At 42.6% G+C, this 19,919-nt stretch overlaps 1 protein-coding gene across 2 annotated transcripts in view; it reads left to right on the top strand.

The window, feature by feature from the left end:
* AOAH (acyloxyacyl hydrolase) overlaps positions 1-19,919 on the top strand; it is a 170,047-nt gene that overhangs the window by 143,460 nt on the left and 6,668 nt on the right. For both annotated transcript variants that reach the window (XM_049641702.1, XM_049641703.1), the window contains exons 17-21: positions 1,325-1,497; positions 8,402-8,460; positions 8,549-8,608; positions 9,878-9,974; positions 15,284-15,360. In XM_049641702.1, coding sequence (XP_049497659.1) covers positions 1,325-1,497; positions 8,402-8,460; positions 8,549-8,608; positions 9,878-9,974; positions 15,284-15,360 — 466 coding nt within the window. The remainder of the gene's footprint in view (positions 1-1,324; positions 1,498-8,401; positions 8,461-8,548; positions 8,609-9,877; positions 9,975-15,283; positions 15,361-19,919) is intronic.

Raw genomic sequence — 19,919 nt, 5'->3', positions numbered from 1 at the left:
TAAGTACAAGCCCCACTTTGGGTGGAGAGACTACTTAAAACCTTAAAAAAGAAAAAAAAAGTTTTTAAAGTGGATCTACCCAGGGCTTCTTTCTGTCCCTTCCTTCCATGTCACTCATGCCTTGAGTCCAGCCTGTGAGTAATAGACTTCCTTTGCCTGGTTTGGAATCTGTGTTAAGTTCCCAAGGGATGCCATAACAAAATACCACAAACTCCGTGACTTCAAACAACTCTCACAGTTCTAGGGACTAGAAGTCCAAAATCAAGGTCTCAGGAGGGTCATGCTCTTTCTGAAGGGTCTAAGGGAAAATCCTTCCTTGTGTTTTGTGGCAACATAATTCCAGTTTCTGCTTCCAGCTTCACATGGCCTTCTTCCCTGTGTGTCTGTGTAACACCTTCTCTTCTTATAAAGACACTTGTCTTTGGATTGAGGGCCCATTCTAACCCAGTTTGACATCATCTTAATATCTGCAAAAACCTTATTTCCAAATAAGATCACATTCTGAGGGACACCACTCAAACCACTATAAGATCATTATGTAACTTTGGAATTTTAAGGGCTCAAAATAGAAAACAACTTATTATTCCATTTAGGTTAACAAAAGGCAGTTTTAACCCTAAAGAGTAGATGAAAATCTTAGAGAATTCTATAATCTACTCCCAGGATAATGCAAGTTAGTACCTTAATTCAAACTTGATATATTCCTAAATGTGTGTATGTTCACATTCAATGTAGAAAGGAAGGATGTTGTGTGGATACATAATGTCATTTTGTTTCTCAGAGAGGTTGTATTTTCCAAACTGTGATATATGTGAAGAGTTTAAAGACGAAGTTACAGAATTCAAAGGGTCAAACAAATAATAATACCAGACTCCTATGATTCCATTAACTGTGTATATCAGTCAGGATAGGTAAGCTCATGCTTCAGGAACAAACAGCCTCAAATCCTAGTCGCGTAAAGCAAAAAACATTTACTCATACTCCACTGTCCACCAGGGGTCACCATGGGGCTCTATTCTAGGACTCAGATTAGTGAAGCAGCTGCTATATGGAACATAGTGCAGACTCATGGCAAAGAGCATTTTAGTGGCTCTCATATCACCAACTGTGACGTATGACACTTCTGCTCACAGTCTGATAGGCTAAACCAGTCACATGGCCCACCCAACCACAAGAGAGTCAGGAAGCCCAAAGTATTTTGCAAATAGCACCAATAGCTACTACATTGTATGTATGGGGCATGGGAAGGAGGCCAGGGGGGATCATGTATGTGTACACATTTATCCTTATCTACTAAAATATTTTCTGTTTCTTTCACCAACAGGAAAGCTGACCCAGTCCCAGAAATGACTACTCCTAAGAAATTATACTCCAGTGTCATGAAGACTCTGAAGTATCTAAATTCCCACCTGCCAAATGGCAGCCATGTTATTTTATACGGCTTACCAAATGGAACGTTTCTCTGGGATAATTTGCACAACAGATATTATCCTCTCGGTATTAGTTTGAAGATACTTTTACTAATTGTACTAACTAACAATGTTAGTTATATATAGTTAGTTTACTAACTAACAATGTTAGCTATACATAGTTCAAATATATGTGGTCCGAACCATATAGGAATACACCTAAAATGCCACCACAGTGCACAGGTCAGAACAGGTAAGGACAAGAGCCCTGAGGTGTGGATATAAAAGGTCAGTATCCAAAGGTGAGCAGAACCGGATCCAAAGACAGAAAGGGCAGAAATCTTTAATGTAGAATTAGGACAAATTGAAAGGTAAGAGTTTAAGTCAAGAAACTCCTTTAACAAAAAGTGAAATCTAGAATGAGCGGATAAAGCTCTTGTGGAAGAGAAGGATTTCTCCAAATCTCAATGGTGAGTGCCCCCTGGTGGCCAGAATTCTAACAAATTCTGTGGACTCTGGTGGACAGTTAAAATTCTACGCAACACATCTTCCAGCGGCCTTGCTTCCTACTCCCACACTCACTCGGAATCCTTGGCTCTAAAACGCTTTAAAGATCTCCAGAAACTTCCAATAGCATCTCTAGCGCCCATACGCTTTATACACAGTGTAAAAGTAGTAGTAATTCACATCAGGAAGGGCTGACATGCTGATCCTTAAAACAATCCTGTAAGATGTTTTCATTAATTCCATTTTATAGATGAAAAACCTAAGGCTCAGAGAGGCAGGCACCTTGCCAAATGTTGCATAGCTTATTGTATATGTAACGTGGGTATAGCAGGGCTCTCTCGGTGTTTGGGGGGAGAAAGTCCTTTCAAGAAATATTTATTATATGCCAGGCACTGTTCTGGGCACTGCATAACTAACAGTGAACACAGTAATCAAAACCAGTAGGCTTATATTCCAGTGGGAGCATGTCAGAGGATGATAAGTGTTATTAGAGAAAATTAAGTAGGGAAGGGGGATGGGAAGTGCTGGCCTCAGTCCTCTCTGACAGGCACCTACAACAAGGGGCCTGTGTACCCTCCCCTCAGCCCCACGTCAACAACACCTGTGCCAATCTCTCATTAAAAGGTCTGCCCCTTCCCTGGTATTGCCATAGCCTCCTCTTTAGACCAACTCCTACTAAAGTGTTCTGGAGGTCCAAGCAGTTTCTAATGAGTCAGACGAGCAATTTAAAGGGAAAAACCTGAAACTCCTTCCTCAGTGCCCACCTTAGAGGGTGGAGGTGGAGAGCTTTCCCTTGTATTAATAACTTCTCTGTATCTTTCCAGTATCTTCTCCTCCTCCTCCTCCTGTAGTCCTTGCTTAAGCCAACCCCTCACAACCACCTCCCTCAGAAAGTTCCACCCCTCCTCACACACAAAATGAGCAGTTTCCCTCTAACCACTTGTCAAAGGAGTCTGGTCCCGTCACCAGGGGGACAACAATAAATACCCATTTTCTAGGATTCCCACCAATAAGACTGAAGTCATTTTGCTCTTCAATTATCAAGTGTGCCCCAAATGTCATTTTCATCCAAGAAAAACACTGTCCAGGCTCCAACGAGGAAAACATATTCCTTCTGTTCCCACAGCTTTCATGCTGACCCTTAGAGATAGTAACATGTTTACACAGAGAGCTTAACTCCATTCTGGACTGCCTTGAACATGCCAAGGACAACTATTTGGGCCGAGAATGTCTCTTTGAGTCATTGGGGTTGAAAATTTCAGTTCCCTTAACAGATGTTTTCAGATTCCTAGATTTCTCCCATACTAAGAAATGCCTGGGGAAGAAGAGTTGAGGGCAGGGGAGATGTGCTTCCAATTTACTCTATCACATCAACGGTGACTTGACTTTGGGTTTTCTGACTTCAAATTCCATTTTCTTCCCATGAACTCCGGTTAGACAACTCCATAAATTCTCTCATATATGACACATAATTCACTTCACTCAACCACAGTATGCAATAATGACACCATGCAATTTGGAAGGGAACAAGGGAAGGAAAGAAGTTGACTTGGGGGACTTATCAATCACTTTGGTGGAGTCCCTAGGCCAGTGGTTCTCATCCAGGGACAACCTACCCATCCTACTCATTATCACAACTGGAGAGGGGACGCTACTAACATCTAAAGAGTAGAATCAAGGGATGTTCCCAAACATGCTACAATGCACAGGAAAACCACCCACAACTAAAAATGTCAATAGTGCCAAGGTTGAGAAACCCTGTTTTATTTAGGTTTTGCCCTGTTCTCAAATGGCCTTTCTCTAGCCACTAATCAGGCACTAGCATTTCACAGTACAAAAGAGGAAGAAGGAAAAGGTAGAACAAATTTGTTATATATAAACAACCCTGGTTTTGGAAAAAAAATCCAATTAGGAAGAAAGTTGAAACCCTCTAAAATTTGTTTAATGTTTTTAAGTTATTATTCATATCTTAAATTATCCCTGCTGCCTGGTTGCCATGGGAAATAAATTATAAATTCCTCAACGAAGCATCAGTGTCCTTCCTAGACAGCCCAGGAAAGTAGGTGGGATTTACCCAGCTTCCCCATTTCTCCTTGAGCTGGCACATAACTCACATAAGATGAGAGGCTTGAGGGGAGGGCTATCACCCTATGTCCCAGTTCTGCCTGGCTTCAAATCTAATCTTTGGACCTTTACTCCCACCAGACATGTGCCAACAATAAAGCAGGTTAATTCTGGGCCAGCCTCAGGGTTTGGCTGCTCTGCCTAGGTTAGGGTCGGTCTCATCTTAGTCAATAGTCAAATGCCAAGTCTGATTCCCAGGGCACAGTGCTAAGGATTGTGTAGGCGAATAAACAGGGTGTTCCATTTACTTCTGTCTTTGAGCCTAGAAACACGATGAGGATACTCTCTAGACTTGACTGTAGCCACCCATTAAGGATCAAGAAAGAGGTCAGGGGGTGCACGGGTGGCTCAGTCGGATAAGTCTCTGACTTCGGCTCAGGTCGTGATCTCACAGTTCATGATTTCAAACCCTACATCTGGCTGCCTGCTGTCAGGAAGCAGAAGGGGTCAAGGAGAACCCCTGGGTCAGTGATACATTCTCTGCTGCCTCAGTAGGACAGGTAGGAACTCAGCCTGACCATTCACCTAGGAAAAGTTTCAATGCTACATCAGATTGGCAGGTAATGGAGGCCTGGGGCAAGAATAGATTCCTAGCTCACTCCTGCCAAGGAGAAGGGGATAATAAATCCCTCTTAGCATCTTTTAGCCCTATTTGAGTCACTACCCAGTCAATGCCTCAATGCCAACGTCTGTGACAGCCCCACAATCCTTACCAGCAATTAAAATTCCTAGCAAGATGCATAGGCTTTTTGAAGAATCACCAGAAAGTAAATCTCACACATTAGGATTCTACTTACATAGATCTTTTCAAGCTTGACCAGGGATAAGTCCTCTCGGGCACAGTCTATGAGAAAGGCAATCTTTCCATAAATATGTTGGAGATACCTATTATGCACTTTGGAGGTAAAGATGATACTAAAATGGAGCCCTTGTCCTCAAAAGAGAGAGAAAAGAAAACTCCATTGGGGAAAATACAATATAGATCCTGACAGTGAAATCACCTTGTGTCAATGACACTGGTACAAGTCATAGGCTGGGAGCTACCTGAAGGATTAGACTATATAATCAAAAAGTTCAGGATTTCTGGCTACAAATAAGCCTGCAAGTAGGCCTTCCTTCAAAGACCTCTGCCACAAAACATCAACAACAGCTTAATTTTGTCCCAATTATTCTTAAACTTGAAGCCTAACATATTCTAAAATACCTTGTAGTATGCCTCTTATTTTATTACTGGCTTACTCCCTGTCTGATTTCATGTGGTTTTACTAAGGTTTTATACATTCAGATGGTACTTCATGGAGGTGTAGCTGATCTTTGTTGGTATGGTGCCTAAAATTTAAATTACGGTCCCAGCATTGAGTAAATGCCAAAGACTCTGCCCTAAAGAACTGACATATGACTGAGACACAAGCTGCTACTCTAGGCAGTAGGGGTAAAACATGCCCTTTAATCTTTGGATGCCAGTCCACAGGCTCCCCACCCCTTACACACACACACACACACACACACACACACAAACACACTGGTAGTTCCTCAGCCCTGATAACTCTAGTCCTCTTGCCCCTGTCCTGGCATTCTTGACCAGCTTTCTTCACCAGATTCACTTTCTAAACAGGATGTTGCAGACACTGCCTCTTTATAGGTATGACACGTAGGTAGGATCACTCTTTATATGAGGCTCCTCAATCTACAAAAATACCATTAAAATTACAGAGATTAAAAACTAATACCTAAAAAGAAAGAGTGAACTGACAGCACCAATAAGTGGAGAAAAGAACTACTTCGCCCCTTCCCTTTCTTTAAACCCTAAGCCTATCACAAGCACTCCCAACTGACCTTCCACATGGCCAGCCCAGAGTCACCCTACCTTCCACAGCAGAAATCCCAGAGAGAAGGGAAACCAACTCATTACATCTTTCCCAGTTACCTCCCCCAAGTACAGCTAGAATGCCTTTATCCCATTCAACAGACCCACCTACTCACCTAAGGATTTTTCCTATATTGACTTGTCTAATTAAAATTAGTGCCAGAAAAGCAAGAAAATGGGGGGGGGCAGGGGGACAGGGATTGGGAAAAGGCCTAGAAAGACACACCTTGTGGTCTCATGCTCAGGTGTGCTGGGACCTCAGCAGTAGGACAGCAGGGAGGGAAGAGTAAGCCAGGATGGAACAAGGCTATGTCAAGACTTAACCCCTCGAGGAGAGTCAGCAGATGAGTTCCCAATATCCAGGAGAAGGACAATCTCTGGACCCTCTGGATAGCAGAGTAATCCAGGTGGGAAAGGGGAAGGTGCAAGAGCTTTACTTATAGTCAGGCCTTAGGTGCCATCACCCCCAGGTTAAAAAGGCTTCAGCCATTGGACAAGGGAAAGAGAGAGAGGCCACTTCTCAGGGAGAGGGGACTCATCAGGGCCAAGCAGGTTGACAGGGCCCCAGCTAAGCTACCTAAGGTTTATTACAAAGCCCCAGCCCAACAACAACAACAACAAAAAACAAGATGGCAGAGGGAAGGCTGCAGAGGTAGTACTACTACTCAGAGGTAGTACCAGCAGGGGGCAAGAGCCAAGTCACTGGGACACAGAGGATAGAGGATGGGGAGTGGAGATTGGAGGTGTCAGTCGCTGCAGCTGTCTAGGCTAAGACAGATGGGAACACATACAGAAAGGCAAATGACACTTTTTTTCTTTTAAGTTTTTTTATTGTGAGAATGAGAGTGTGTGAGAGTGCGGGGGAGGGGAGGGAGAGAATCTCCAGCAGGCTCTGCAGTGACAGAGGGCTCAACCTCATAAACCCTGAGATCATGACCTGAGCCGGAATCAAGAGCCGGAAGCTTAAGCAACTGAGCCACCCAGGCGCCCCCACAAAGACAAATTACAACACACACACACACACACACACACACACACAATAGAGGAAAAGAAGCCTCAGTGGTAGAAAGCAGGATCTTGGAGAAAGACAGGAGCTCAGGGCTCCATGTTGAGCAGAAAATGAAAGCAAAGACAGAAGCCAGTGGCTTGGGATTTATCTAAAATATGAAGATGCAGGCACCTTTGGAGAAGAGAGGAGGCCTGGCGTGTCATTGTGACTTTAATGGTGGTAATAAGCCTGTGGTTTTCCAGTCTTGGATTCACTCACCCACACAGAGAGAATATATTTTTCCTCTATGACAAGAAAATTGAATCTATCTTTCAGTCTAACCGATCTGAGGTATAAGTGAAAAATAAGACTGTGTTCCGTCACCTTCAATCTTTCTCTTCACTCCGAGATAGGTCCTATTATTTTCCTTTATTTTTTCAAGCGGGAGAGAAGTGTTAATGGATGAGACATCAGTTATTCAGCCCTGAGATCTGGGAGGGCCTGGGTTTTGTGTCTCAGCCCCAGCATGAAAGCCTGGGTGGATAGGCTGGGAGGTGGGGGTGGGGAGAGAGGGGCGGTGTGTGGGGAGAGAGAAGAAATAACCCCCACAGATTCTGGGTCTGTAATTGATGTTTGGAAAGACTCTGGATGAACTCACATATAGCACTTAACACTTTCATTCTTTTTTTTTAAGTTTTATTTTATTTCTTTCAGTAATGTCTACACCCAATGTGGGGCTCGAACTCACAACCCTGAGGTCAAGAACTGCATACTCTTCTCACTGAGTTAGCCAGGCGCCCCCATCTTTATTCTTATGTACCTCTTTAACCTGCACCAAAAAATAAATGTAGGGTATATCTACTAATTAGGGCTCAAATAAGATATGCACTGGGCTGTGAAGGGATATGATGTACTGTCCTTTCCCATCCAATGGCCACCCAAGCTCTTTTGTAGGCTTTCAGTCTACTAAACTGCAGGACAGTGCATGGTCAGAACTTAAGACACACAGAATGTCCTGGCAGGTCCTTAGCATGGGATAATTGGGCAGATAATTGGGTTACATAAAGTTGAAAAGAAGGGTTTGATCAACTACCATCTTGAATGCTCCCTGTGCCCCAGGGGAACTTAGCATCTCATATCATTGCCAGGAGAAAGCCACCACTCCACAAGTCCTTTGTCAGTGGCGTTTCAGTCTGTATGGTATCTTTGTATCCTTCTACCTAGGTTCCAAATAAGGTCAGGCCTTTCAGGGCCTGCCCTAGTCACTCCAGAAGATCGAGATGGGAGTAAAGTCCCTAGGGCCACTCCCCAGCTCAGTCTGAATTTGTAGGGCGCTCAGAAAGAAAGAATGCACAAGTGTTCTTCAAGAGCAATGCTGAATGAAAAATTGGGGGAGGTCCCTGGCAGTGCTGCCCTTCTGCAGGAGAGACATGGTCACCCACAAGTGTGTTTCATTGGCTGCTAGATTTGAATATGTACAACACACCAGACCTCTCTGTCTTCCAGGTCAGCTGAATAAGGATGTGACCTATGCACATTTCTACTCTTTCCTGAACTGTCTCCAGGTGAGCCCACACTGACCTGTTCCAAGGCCACATTCCCTGTTACAGGCCTTGTTCCTCTGTCATCAAAGTGGTGTTTTCTTACTCTCAGGTCAGCCCCTGCCACAGCTGGATGTCCTCCAACAAGACACTCCGGAATCTCACTTCAGAGGTAGGACTGTAGTAGGTCCTTTGATGCCATCTTTGATTATTCCTTCCTGGTGCTTACTGCAGCATTTCTGCTGGGAATGGGATTTGGGCAAGGCAATGGCCTCCAAACTGATGAATAAAAATGTCAACTTCTAGGGTTCTTGAGAAGTCGAGAGAATGTGGGGTGCCCTGTCTCTCTCTTTCTGCCTTGCTCTGGGTTTTTGGCTCTTGCTGTGTCTCTCGGTCACTGTCTCTGTGTGTGCCTGCCTCTCTTGTGCATGCATGTACACACATACACCCCTTTTGAAGCTGGTCTTAGGCGTATTTGTAGAAATAGAGAGAAGTGAGCAAGGATAGGCCCATGTATGACTGGTGTTCTCCCAAGGTACACGAGGACCAGGTACTCGATAGCCTTCCTCTCTTCTCTGATGGAATACATGGTTCATACACTTCTTTCACTGATGGTGAATAATCTCTTTGTAAGAGATTTATTGATTTTTTTTTGCAAAAGAGGTATATTTCAATTAAAAAAACTTGGAGAATGTAAAAAAGCACAAAGAATATCAACACAAATTACCCCAAATCCCACCACCCAAAGTCAATATGTATGTATGTTTTTCCAATATTACCTTCATAGATATTTTGGGGGTTTTGCCTACATAGTATCAGAATACACATATTGTTTTGTGCCTTCTAACATTAATAAGTTATTCTCCACATCATAATTTTATAATCATTTTAAAGTATACAATATATGAATATACCATGATTTATTTCTCACCTTAGTGTTGGACATAAAGGTTGTTTCCAATTTTCCAATATGAAAAATAGCATTGTGATGAACCTCTGTGTGTATATATTTTTTCTATGCCCTGTCTATTTCCTTCAGACAAATTCTTAGAAAAATTATTGGGTCAAAGTGTATGCCAGGTTTAAGGGTTTGATCCCTATTTCCAAATTGCTCTCTGGAAAGTTTAAACGAATTGACATTCTCAGTCACCTCTCCCGTGGCAATATTCTGTATTATCATGATTATTCATCTTTTCTTTGCCAATCCCGTGGGAAAGAAGTGGTATCTTATTACTTTAATTTTCACTGATTTATTCCTAATGAATCTTAACAGTTTTGTGTCTTCGTTAGCCACTTGTACATGACTAGACTGTAATGTGCAGAGCAACCCACTGCTGAGGGCTTGGAGTGAGGGTGATGATTATCAATTTCTTTGTTCTGCCTGAATTGTCTCACTGAAGTGTAGGCTTTACAGAATTCTCCCTGTTTCCTTTGTATTCAGAGAGCAAAACAACTCTCCAATACACTGAAAAATATTGCAACCAGCCAGAAATTTACGAACTTCGATCTTTTCTATGCAGATTTTGACTTCCAAGAAGGTAAGTTTTGCTGGAAGGAGGTGTTGGCACAAGACAGAAGTAGCAGCTACAGTTTAGAGCCTGACTGGGCAACGTGTTTGTAAGGCAACAGGCAGTAGGTTGGGTGGGGAGGCTCCTGTATGTTCTGACATACTAATAGCTCTGAGTATTAGAAAAAGGTGAAGTGTGAGACCCTCTCTGGGAGAGTGGAAGTTTACCATCACCTATTCATTTCAGCATCGTTTTAGAATTCCTGAAGCAACAGAGCCATGACCAGTGGGAAACAAATTTGGGCCAGGAGCCAGCAGATCAGTGGAATCACCTAACTCATTCTTGCCTGTTTACCAATGCCTTGCTTACCTAAAGATGAGTGTGGCAGGAAGGAGGGATAAGGTGGTGCCTCCCAGATGCACATGAAATTACCTACAGAGTCAATAGCAGTGCAGACTCCCAGACACCACACATGATGTAACTTATGAGAGTCTTTAAGGGAGGGACCTCAGATTTGCTTGTGGTAAAGTGGACAATCCATATCTCAGCTTTCTGGAAAGAATATCACTGTTTCTTTCCTAGCATTCTGTCCAGACACTGGGGTCACTGATGGACGGCCATGCAAAAAATAGGCATGATTATCGGAGCTACTGATTTATCCTTTACATCTTGACTCTGAAAAATGGTTATTTATTGACTTTATTCCTCTCAGCCTCGTTTTCATTGCTAAGCACTTGTTATACAAGAGAAAAACCTCCTGTTGATTGACTGCCAGCTGAGATGATGCTAATGGAAAGCTTTACAGCGTATGCAAATGATGGAAGGTGTCTCACCCAGAGTTTATCATCTCCATCTCCCCACCACCAACAACCCCAGCCCCAGCATCTGGGATGAAGCAGATGGCCATCATGAATTATCAAATTTTACATTAGCTGACAAGTACTGCATTGCACACTCTAACACTTCAAGTCTGAACATCTTTTCAACAGGACTGATCTCCCTTAACTAGATTTCCTGCCCGGGTGATACATAATTCTCTCATGGGGAGAGACATTTTGATAAATAACCTCTCATTAAAATGCAGAGCTAAGGACTCATTAATGAATTCCTGGTGTAAACAAATGCACCACCAAGTGATCTTTGATGATCATCAACCTTGAATATAGATAAAGTTATTAAAAATATAATAATGTCTAACATTCACATGGGACTTTTCATTTTCCAAAGTAATCTCTAGCTCTGTCGTTTATTGTCTTTGGGAATGTAGGCAGTTCCCTGAACATGTCTAAACTCTCCTTTCCAGACCTGGAACTGGGGGTACCATATCTTCATAACAGATCTTTGTGATGATTATATGAAACAAATGTGTAATTCTCCTAAGTGCTGTGCCTGGTACACACATAGTCAGTGCCCAGGAAAGAGCACCGTTCCCTCACACCCTTGTACTCAATGTGGGGTTCAGAATGAGCAGCATCCACACCACCTGGGCTCTAGTTACAAATGCAGGGCTCCCAGGCCCCACTTTTAATTAGGACCTACCTCACTGGAATTTTGCCTTTTAACATAATCCACAGATGAACCATATGCATGTTAAAATTTAATAAATGGGGCTCTATAATACTACAAGATTAAGATTTAATCATCCGATTTTTCCTAAGTCCTACTATGTACCATGTAGGTGCTAGGGATACAGCTGTCAGAAAAACAAAACAGTCCTTATCTTCATGAAGGATACAGAGAGAAGAGCTTTACCCTTGACTTAGTACTACCAGCTTTCCACTGGTAACCTAACAGGCTTGAAGTTGAGGTTCATCAGCCCATTCTTGTCCTCACAGCAACAATAAATGCATCAAAGAAGCAAAACGTTCAGTTAAACTGAACTGAGCATTCTAAACCAAAATGGCAATAGGTTATTACTGAGAAACCTCCTTGGCATTTGTCCTTGCTTGGCAACTCTCATCAACAGTTTCAGGAATTTCCTGAGAGGCACTTATGAAAAATAAATCTGAAGACCCAGTTTTGGTCGAGGGCCTTCTTTGGCTTCTCCGTGTGAAGTTAGCGGGCACAGTGGAGGGATGGTGCAGGCAGAGGAAATGGTGGCCTGGGATCTGCCCCCCAGTGAACATCTGATACAGCAGAGGGATCATCTACTCCCAGATGCATCCCCATGGTAACCGCCACACCTGGGCAGCTCACCGTCCCAGAAATCCTGTAGCTGCAATGTGCTATGATAGAGCCCAGGTATAACTGTGCCTCTAGCCCAGCTCAGACACAGAATGACTGTGTAACCAACCTTAAGTAAATTAAATAACCAGTCTGCTTTGTCTTCTTTTGTGTAAGGTAGCAAGAACTAAGCTGGGGAGGAGGGCTGCTATGTGAACACAGAGCCAACTCTGCTATGTACTGAGAACTCTGTTAGCCTCCCGCCACCACTGCCATCAGTGTATGCCAAGCACCTAGTATGTTCTTCTAAGGCTTATTATAGAAGGAGACTAAATGTTGGTTCTCTTCCAACATCCAACCCACCTCCTATCACCACTCATACCTGTGGATCACTTTGAGTTCCCTAGAGGAAGCTGTGGTAGAATGTATCTCATTGGCACTGCGGTCTTCTGTTACCAGACCCAAAAATTGCATAGCCACATATTAAACCGGCAGTCTTTTTTTTTTCAATATATGAAGTTTATTGTCAAATTGGTTTCCATACAACACCCAGTGCTCATCCCAAAAGGTGCCCTCCTCAATACCCATCACCCACCCTCCCCTCCCTCCCACCCCCCATCAACCCTCAGTTTGTTCTCAGTTATTTTTTTCAATATATGAAGTTTGTTGTCAAATTGGTTTCCATACAACACCCAGTGCTCATCCCAAAATAAACCGGCAGTCTTAATGGTCACAAGAAAATCTCCCCGCTCCTTTCAGTGCTGTATTTGAGCTGACTGTTGCATCACAAATATCCTCATTTTTTCATACAAAATTTACATGTCCACACCCTGTGGCAGAGCAAATTGCAACTGAGGGTCCCTGTCTCTTGAGGGCAGGCATGAGACCTATCTGTTCTCCACTCTGACAGCCTCAGTCCCACCGTGAAAGGCTATTGCTCATCTCCAAAGATTCTTTTTTGTCTCTTGCTGACTCATCCTCTCACTGGTTATAAGCTAAACAGAGGAAGCAATTTTTCCTTCCTTCAGGAAATGCCAGCTTGAGCAGGTGATGTCCTTTTTCTTTGTCTGTACCACACCTCCCAAACAGAGGAAGGAAAATGCTGCTTGGCCGACAAGGCCATTTTTACACTGACAGCTTAAATATACCACCTGCCCTCAGTTTCCAAGACAACTCAATTGGGTAAACTGGGTTCTTAGTTCTTCCCATGTGTATGTTTGTAAAACAAACAATGACTTCATGGTACTGACCAGAGCTCAGATTTCTTGTTTTAAATATCTACTAGTGTTACTGTTCATCAAGATGCTATCAAGTGTTTTGTGACTCTTCCTCATTGATTTCTATTGCATCTTTGAAAAACTGGTCATTAGCAGAGTTACTTTGACTTTGCAGATACAGAAAATACGTTATGCACCAAATCCTGAGAGATCATTCATGATCATTTAAGAAGCTTCATTTGGGTCTTCTGAACAAATAGCAATTTGTTTACCTATTTTTAATTATGGTCCCAAGTAGGAGGAAAACAGACCACCTTCCCATGCTGCCCCTGCTTGGACCTCCACCTCTAAAATCAGAGAAGAAATAAGACCACTGTCTGGTGTTGCATTTATTCTAAGAAAGCAAAATTTCTCCCTGAGATAAACAAATGTAAAAGGGTCACTCTAACACTGGGCACAACACAGGTAAAACCTTAGCCTCTTGCCTGTGAGTTATCGATTCTCCCTTTAAGTGTTATAAAACTGATGTCTGCAGATGTGCAATGACTGGTAACCCTTGCAGACACAATAATCATGTGAGAAAACAATGGTTTTCACTCTTAATAGTCTGATCGTAGCCTTGGTAACCTGTGGCATTTATTTTAACACTTACTGGATTATTCTATATGCTAAGCCAGTTCTTCTAAAGTTGGACTCCCTCGTAGTGGTGAGGGATGGGGACTTGTGCAGCAGCAGGAACATGTTTCCTGGAAGGAAGGAATATGTTGTCACTGACTCCCAATAAAATCCAGATGCAAAATATGAAGGAATGGCTCAAGGGTGGCCATTTTGCCAGGAAAGAAGACAACAGAAATAGGTGATCCTGTGTCTAGGGATTCAAACCACCAGCAGGAATTTTTCCCTGAGCTCTGAGAAGAGCAGCAGTATTTGCAGCCCCTCAGAGTTCAGGGATTGGATAGCAAGCAGGGGTGGCACACTGTGATATTAGGACTAATTACAAAAGCAGCAATGTACTGATTCAGCTCTGGAACAAGCTTCACTTGCCCAGTCAAAGCTTCCAGTAGAATTTTCATTCCTTCCCTTGGGGTGAGATGAGGGGCATGGGGGAACGAAGAGAGCGCACATCCCTGCTCTTGAGTCTTTGTCAGGTGGAGGGGGAAGAACTGGAAAAATCTATGTCTTGCTCCCCTCTCTGGACAGCAAGGAAGTGAAGGTATTGGTGATGCTGGGAGCAGTACATTTCAAATATTTATTTCTGGAGGCTCTCTAGGGACTTGGAATTTCCTTGAGGAGTTCTTCCTGGCTGTGTAGTATTACACTGTAGAGTTAATGGTGCTGTTGCCTTGGAGCAACTGATATTCTTGATCTCTTACTCCTGTTGAAGGGCAGTTTTATTGCTTTTCATCACTTTGGGGCTCATAATATTTCCTTTGTTGCCATACTCACTCTAAATGTGATGTTGAGATAATTTTATGTAATTATATTTCTGGCAAACTATATGACTTTTAATGGTGATTGCTTGACATACACAGGCAGTATCTGGAAATGGCAGCCTACATAAAGAGATGTTAACAAATGTTTAATTTTCCCTCCTTTTCTTGCAATACTCACCCACTGAGAAATGAGGTGAATTTACATTGATGTTGAATATTTCAGAGCTCACCTTTTCTCACCACCCTCTTCACTGCACAAACCATCTTCACCTAATACCCTCACACATTTTCTTCCTGAGTTAAGAAAAAGAAGACCATACAATGGGAAGATCACTTCCATTCAGAAAGCCTCCAGACAGAGATAATAGCCCAGAGCAGCCACAATTGAGTAAGCATCACCCCAGGGGTGGTGGGCAGCTCTGACATTTTCCACTTGGTCCTTGCTCTCTAACATCGAAAGCTGGCAGTCACTTGGTCACTCATAGAAGCATGCAGTTAATCCTCTGGTTGTGTGTGTGCCCTGCAGTGACAGAGGAGTGGCAGAAGAGAGGCGGGGAGCCCTGGCAGCTCATTGAACCAGTGGATGGATTCCACCCCAATGAGGTAAGTGCAATCACACAGCAGTGGCTGAAGGCTATATCTTGGGTTACATTTAAAATATAGTTATGCATCTATGTTTATCATTATCCCATTTTGTTCCAGAAAAAATTTGAGGTAATGTAAACACATGTGTAAAATAGAAGATTCAGTAAAATAAAGTGAAAATCAGAGTAAAAAGCCAATAAGATAGAAATGATACCTGGCTTCCTCACTTAATGTCTATAGTTGATAAAATGTGTGCAGGGTGGTCCTGAGAAACTGCTGGTGAGAGCCTACAAAATCAGCTGTGTGGTCTAGGGACTGATGTAAAAAGAGGCATAAGTCATGGCCCCCATTAAAATAAATAAATACATACATACATACATACATACATAAATACATAAGTAAATAAATAAATAAATAAATAAGTCACATACTCAAAAACAATCACAAGGATTCCTGGAAGAGAGACCTATGAGAAATTTCTTCTATGGATCTTTCCAGAAAGGACACTGAATGAGAGGAGAACAGTGTCCTTAGCAATATCCTGCAGTAAGAGCTGTGTCTTATCTAGGGTTCCAAGGTACAATTCTAGAAAGTAGTTCTACTCTGGCCTCTTCCCAGAGCAAGGGGAGCTGGAGGGACTCTGTCCCTTCCTACCCACATGCTCTCCTTTATCCGAACTTCAACAAGGGAAGCTCCACTTTTATCTGTTATACATACTAGACTTGCTCATGATGTATCTTCCTTTAAAAAACAAATGAATAAGTATGGGGGTAATTCTGTCACTTTTCAAATTTTGAAAGCTGGCAATCCTTTGCAACTGTAGTCTTTCTGGCCTAGCCTTTGGTGGGTACAGTGTGGCAATGACAAGGGTCTAAACCAGAGAAGCATCCTGGTGTGCTCTCGTCATGGCCCCTGTCTCGGTGGTCAGCTGGGGCACAGGGAGAGCTGACCATCCCCTCAGGAGCTGGAATGAAATGCACTGTAGGCTCCAGGGAGTACCTACAGACAGGGCTAAGAACTGCCTCATTGGGAAAAACAAAAAAGTGCCGCTCCACTGACAGATGAATATACAGTGGAGTCCCACAAATGCTGGGAAAATTTAAAGTAAGCATTTAAATACCCATCTCCCTGTTTTCAACAACCAAAAATAAATAAATAAATAAATAAATCTAAGTAATCCACCTCAGAATATCTAATTTTCCTGTGTCTCATTTGGATGAACTGATCCAACAGAATTATTGCCTAGAAATTGGCTAAATACTAGATTTCTTCTCCCCACAGAAATGATGACTTTCGTTATAGAGTAATTTTTAATATGGAGACTTTCTTTGTGGCAATAATTAGGTAGTGGTTCTTGTTATTCCCACAAGTCACAGAATTTTACCTTTCTGATTCTGTAGAGAATTGAGGATATAAAGAAATATAGAAGGAGTTAATTAGGAACAGACTAAAAAGCAGAGGGTCAAAAATAGCTTTGTTTTATCCTTCTGGACCTATCTGTCTGATCCATCAAAAGGCCATCCTGTCCCTGACACTTAAAATAATATTAGGGTTCAAAGTGTGTCAAATTAAGGCTTTATCTTGCACTCAAACAGTTTTGCCTATAACTAATTATTGAGAACAGGGTCAAAAGCTGAAAATCAGGGAGGCACCTGGCAGGCTCAGTCAGTAGAGTATGCAACTCTTGATCTCAAGGTTGTGACTTCCAGCCCCATGTCAGACGTGAAGCCTACTTCTAAATAAATAAATAAATAAATAAATAAAAGCTGAAAATCGGTATGTGCCATAATTGTATGTTATTCCTGAGAGATTTGTTCACATGCTGGTAGTGGATGATGGCGTGGTGGAGCCACATTGCAAGTGGGCACCAATGGGTAGCCATGATGAAAACCTGCCTATTCATCATGTATATTGAACTGAAGAGTCCAGACTGCAACGTGCCATCCAAAAATGTTTATTGAGTGCCCACCCCATATCAAACACAGTGAGAATTCAAGAGTGAACAAGAAACTGCCCCTGCCATCTAAGGAGATTAGAGTATAGAGGGAAAGAATGACAAGTGAACAGATAATTAACTAGAAAGTGGTTGATGCTTCCATTTGTGCAAGCCCGGTATATGGAAGCACTGTGAGGGATGGGATGGGAGAGAGGGGTGTTTGGAAGAGTTTTCAGAGGCGCCCACTCAGAGCTAAGACCAAGAGCTAGTCAAGTGCAAAGAAGAGGGAGGGTCTGCACAAAGTGTTCTGAGCAGAGGAAATGCACTGGCCAAGACCTGAATGAAAAACAAAACAAAACAAAACAAAAAAACAACAGGGCATGTTGGAGGAAGTAAAAGTGCCGCAGTGAGGCCAGGACAAAGAGTATGGGAGGGGGATTGAGAGAGAGGAATCAAGAGAAGTATTCAGAGACCAGATTACGTAATGCCTGTATGGGATTTGACCTTTTTCCTGTGGGGAAGAGGGAGCCACTGAAGGTTTTTAAGCAAGAAAGAAAAATAACCAGACTTGTGGTAGCATCCTGGAGAATGGTGCAGTAGGGCCCCGCTAGAGGGAGGGAAACCATCTGGAGAAGCTTCTGTGTGTGACAGGTGATGGCCCAGGAGGAATAGGCAGAAAGAGAAAGGTTTGTATTGAGTTTCATTCACAGTTAAGTCCACAGAACATGGTCGTTTATTGGATGTGAGGGTGAAAGAGAAAGAGATGCTTAGCGTAACACTTTTTATGACTTGAGAGATTGGATAGATGATTCTGTTGCTCACTGAGGTAAAGAACACACAGGATGGAGTGGTTTGAGGAGTTTGTCACATGTTGGACTCAAGTTGCCTACAGGACATCCAAAATGAGGATGTCCTTTTAGCAGATAATATGCAAGCTTAGAGCTCAGGAAGGGGTCTGGGTGGGAGCTGCAGATGCGAGCACATCAGGATAGACTTGTGACTTGAGGCCTTGAAGAGGAGCCTCTGGAGGAACCTGCAAACTCCCCTCCCAATGAAGCACCTTACAGCAGAGGGAGTGTTAATGGATCCTTTTAGATCCTTATGTTAATAGTTTAAAAACTAACACTTAAAATTGCCACACACACACACACACACACACACACACACACAAGCACATGGTCCACAAAACATGGTCAGCTATGGGAGTCCACATCTTTTCCATCTTAAAAGAGCAAGATGGGCAGTTGGTTTAAGGACCTCATGCTAATGGCATGGACAGAATACCAACCAAAGGAGTAGACTCGGGACTTGTTCAAATGCCATCTCACTAATTCCTATCCAAGCAAAAACAGCTGGTCCTGGTCCCTTAACCACCAAAGGGGGAACAGGCTTTATCTTATTGGCCTATTCTTCCTAAAATTCTGCTAGAGAAGCAGCGGAAGTGTCTAACCACTATTGACTCAACTTCTCCAATTTTCTTAGGAAGACAAGTTTAAGTACAAACATGAGTTGTGTTATGATTGATACATTATAATTTTTTAACCAAATTACATCCACCATCTTTGCTTATATTTTAATGGAAATAACCAGGCAAAGGAAAACTCCCAATATAGACTGAGAACTGCTTTATCTTTTCATCTCACTCCCCAAATGTAGAACCAGAAATTTAAAAAATAACTTCTTTAGTATGAGGGAGAGACATAGAAGGTTATAATGCTGGACATGATGGTTGATGGGGTTTGGTGGGTAGGAAGGAGATGACTCACAGGACTGGGCATTTGGATGAACAGAAATGAAAAAAACCAAGTCAAGGAACCCCAAAGAAGAAGGGGCAGATTTGAGCATTCTGAATTTGGGGTGCCTGCACAAAATTCAGATGGAATTGTCTAAATCAGCATTAGATCAAATTGATGGGTTCTGATCTCAGGACAGGGGCCCAGCTAGGGGACACAGGTTTGGAAATCACCAGCATCTAGTTGAGAACTGGAAGCACTCTCAAGGATGGATTGGGCCACGGGATCAAATTGTGGCCATTGCCCATTGCCTCCAGCAAGAGCAGATGTAGTGAAGAGGGGAAAATGGCAGCTAAACTGCTGACAAAATGCAAAGGAAGCCTGACTTATAAAAGAAATGATATTACAAAGACCCAAGACCCAGATCTGTGGCCTGCAGAAGCGGCAACAATTCTACCAGTTCAAATAATCACTTTTTAAAATATCTGCGAAGTTAAGCCTCTGAAGAGACACTTAGGAGATCTCTGCCTAAAACCAGACAATAGTAAATAAAAAATGCTGAAAGAGCCACAGACATACATCAAGTCCAGATTCCTTGACTACTCTGAGACCACTCAGCTAAACATACCTGACCCCTCCTGCCTTAGCAGCTTTGCCCAGCACAGCCCTCTGCTCTCATAAAGCCAACAGCAACTCAAACCATCCTCCTAAACCTCTCGTTGCAAGCAATAAAGTTTCCATGACATCATCTCCACCTTCTCTTGAGCCCTGGACCTTGTACAATACTAGAGTCAGACAAAAGATAAATAATCAATGGATTGGTTTTGCATTATATATATACTTGGTATATATATATATATTAATTTGTATTGTATAATGAAAAACTAATCCATTGTTTATTTATTTTT

This window comes from Panthera uncia, chromosome A2 (assembly GCF_023721935.1).
Source record: "Panthera uncia isolate 11264 chromosome A2, Puncia_PCG_1.0, whole genome shotgun sequence".
NCBI lineage: Eukaryota > Metazoa > Chordata > Mammalia > Carnivora > Felidae > Panthera > Panthera uncia.
This window is presented reverse-complemented; position numbering and strand designations above follow the sequence as displayed.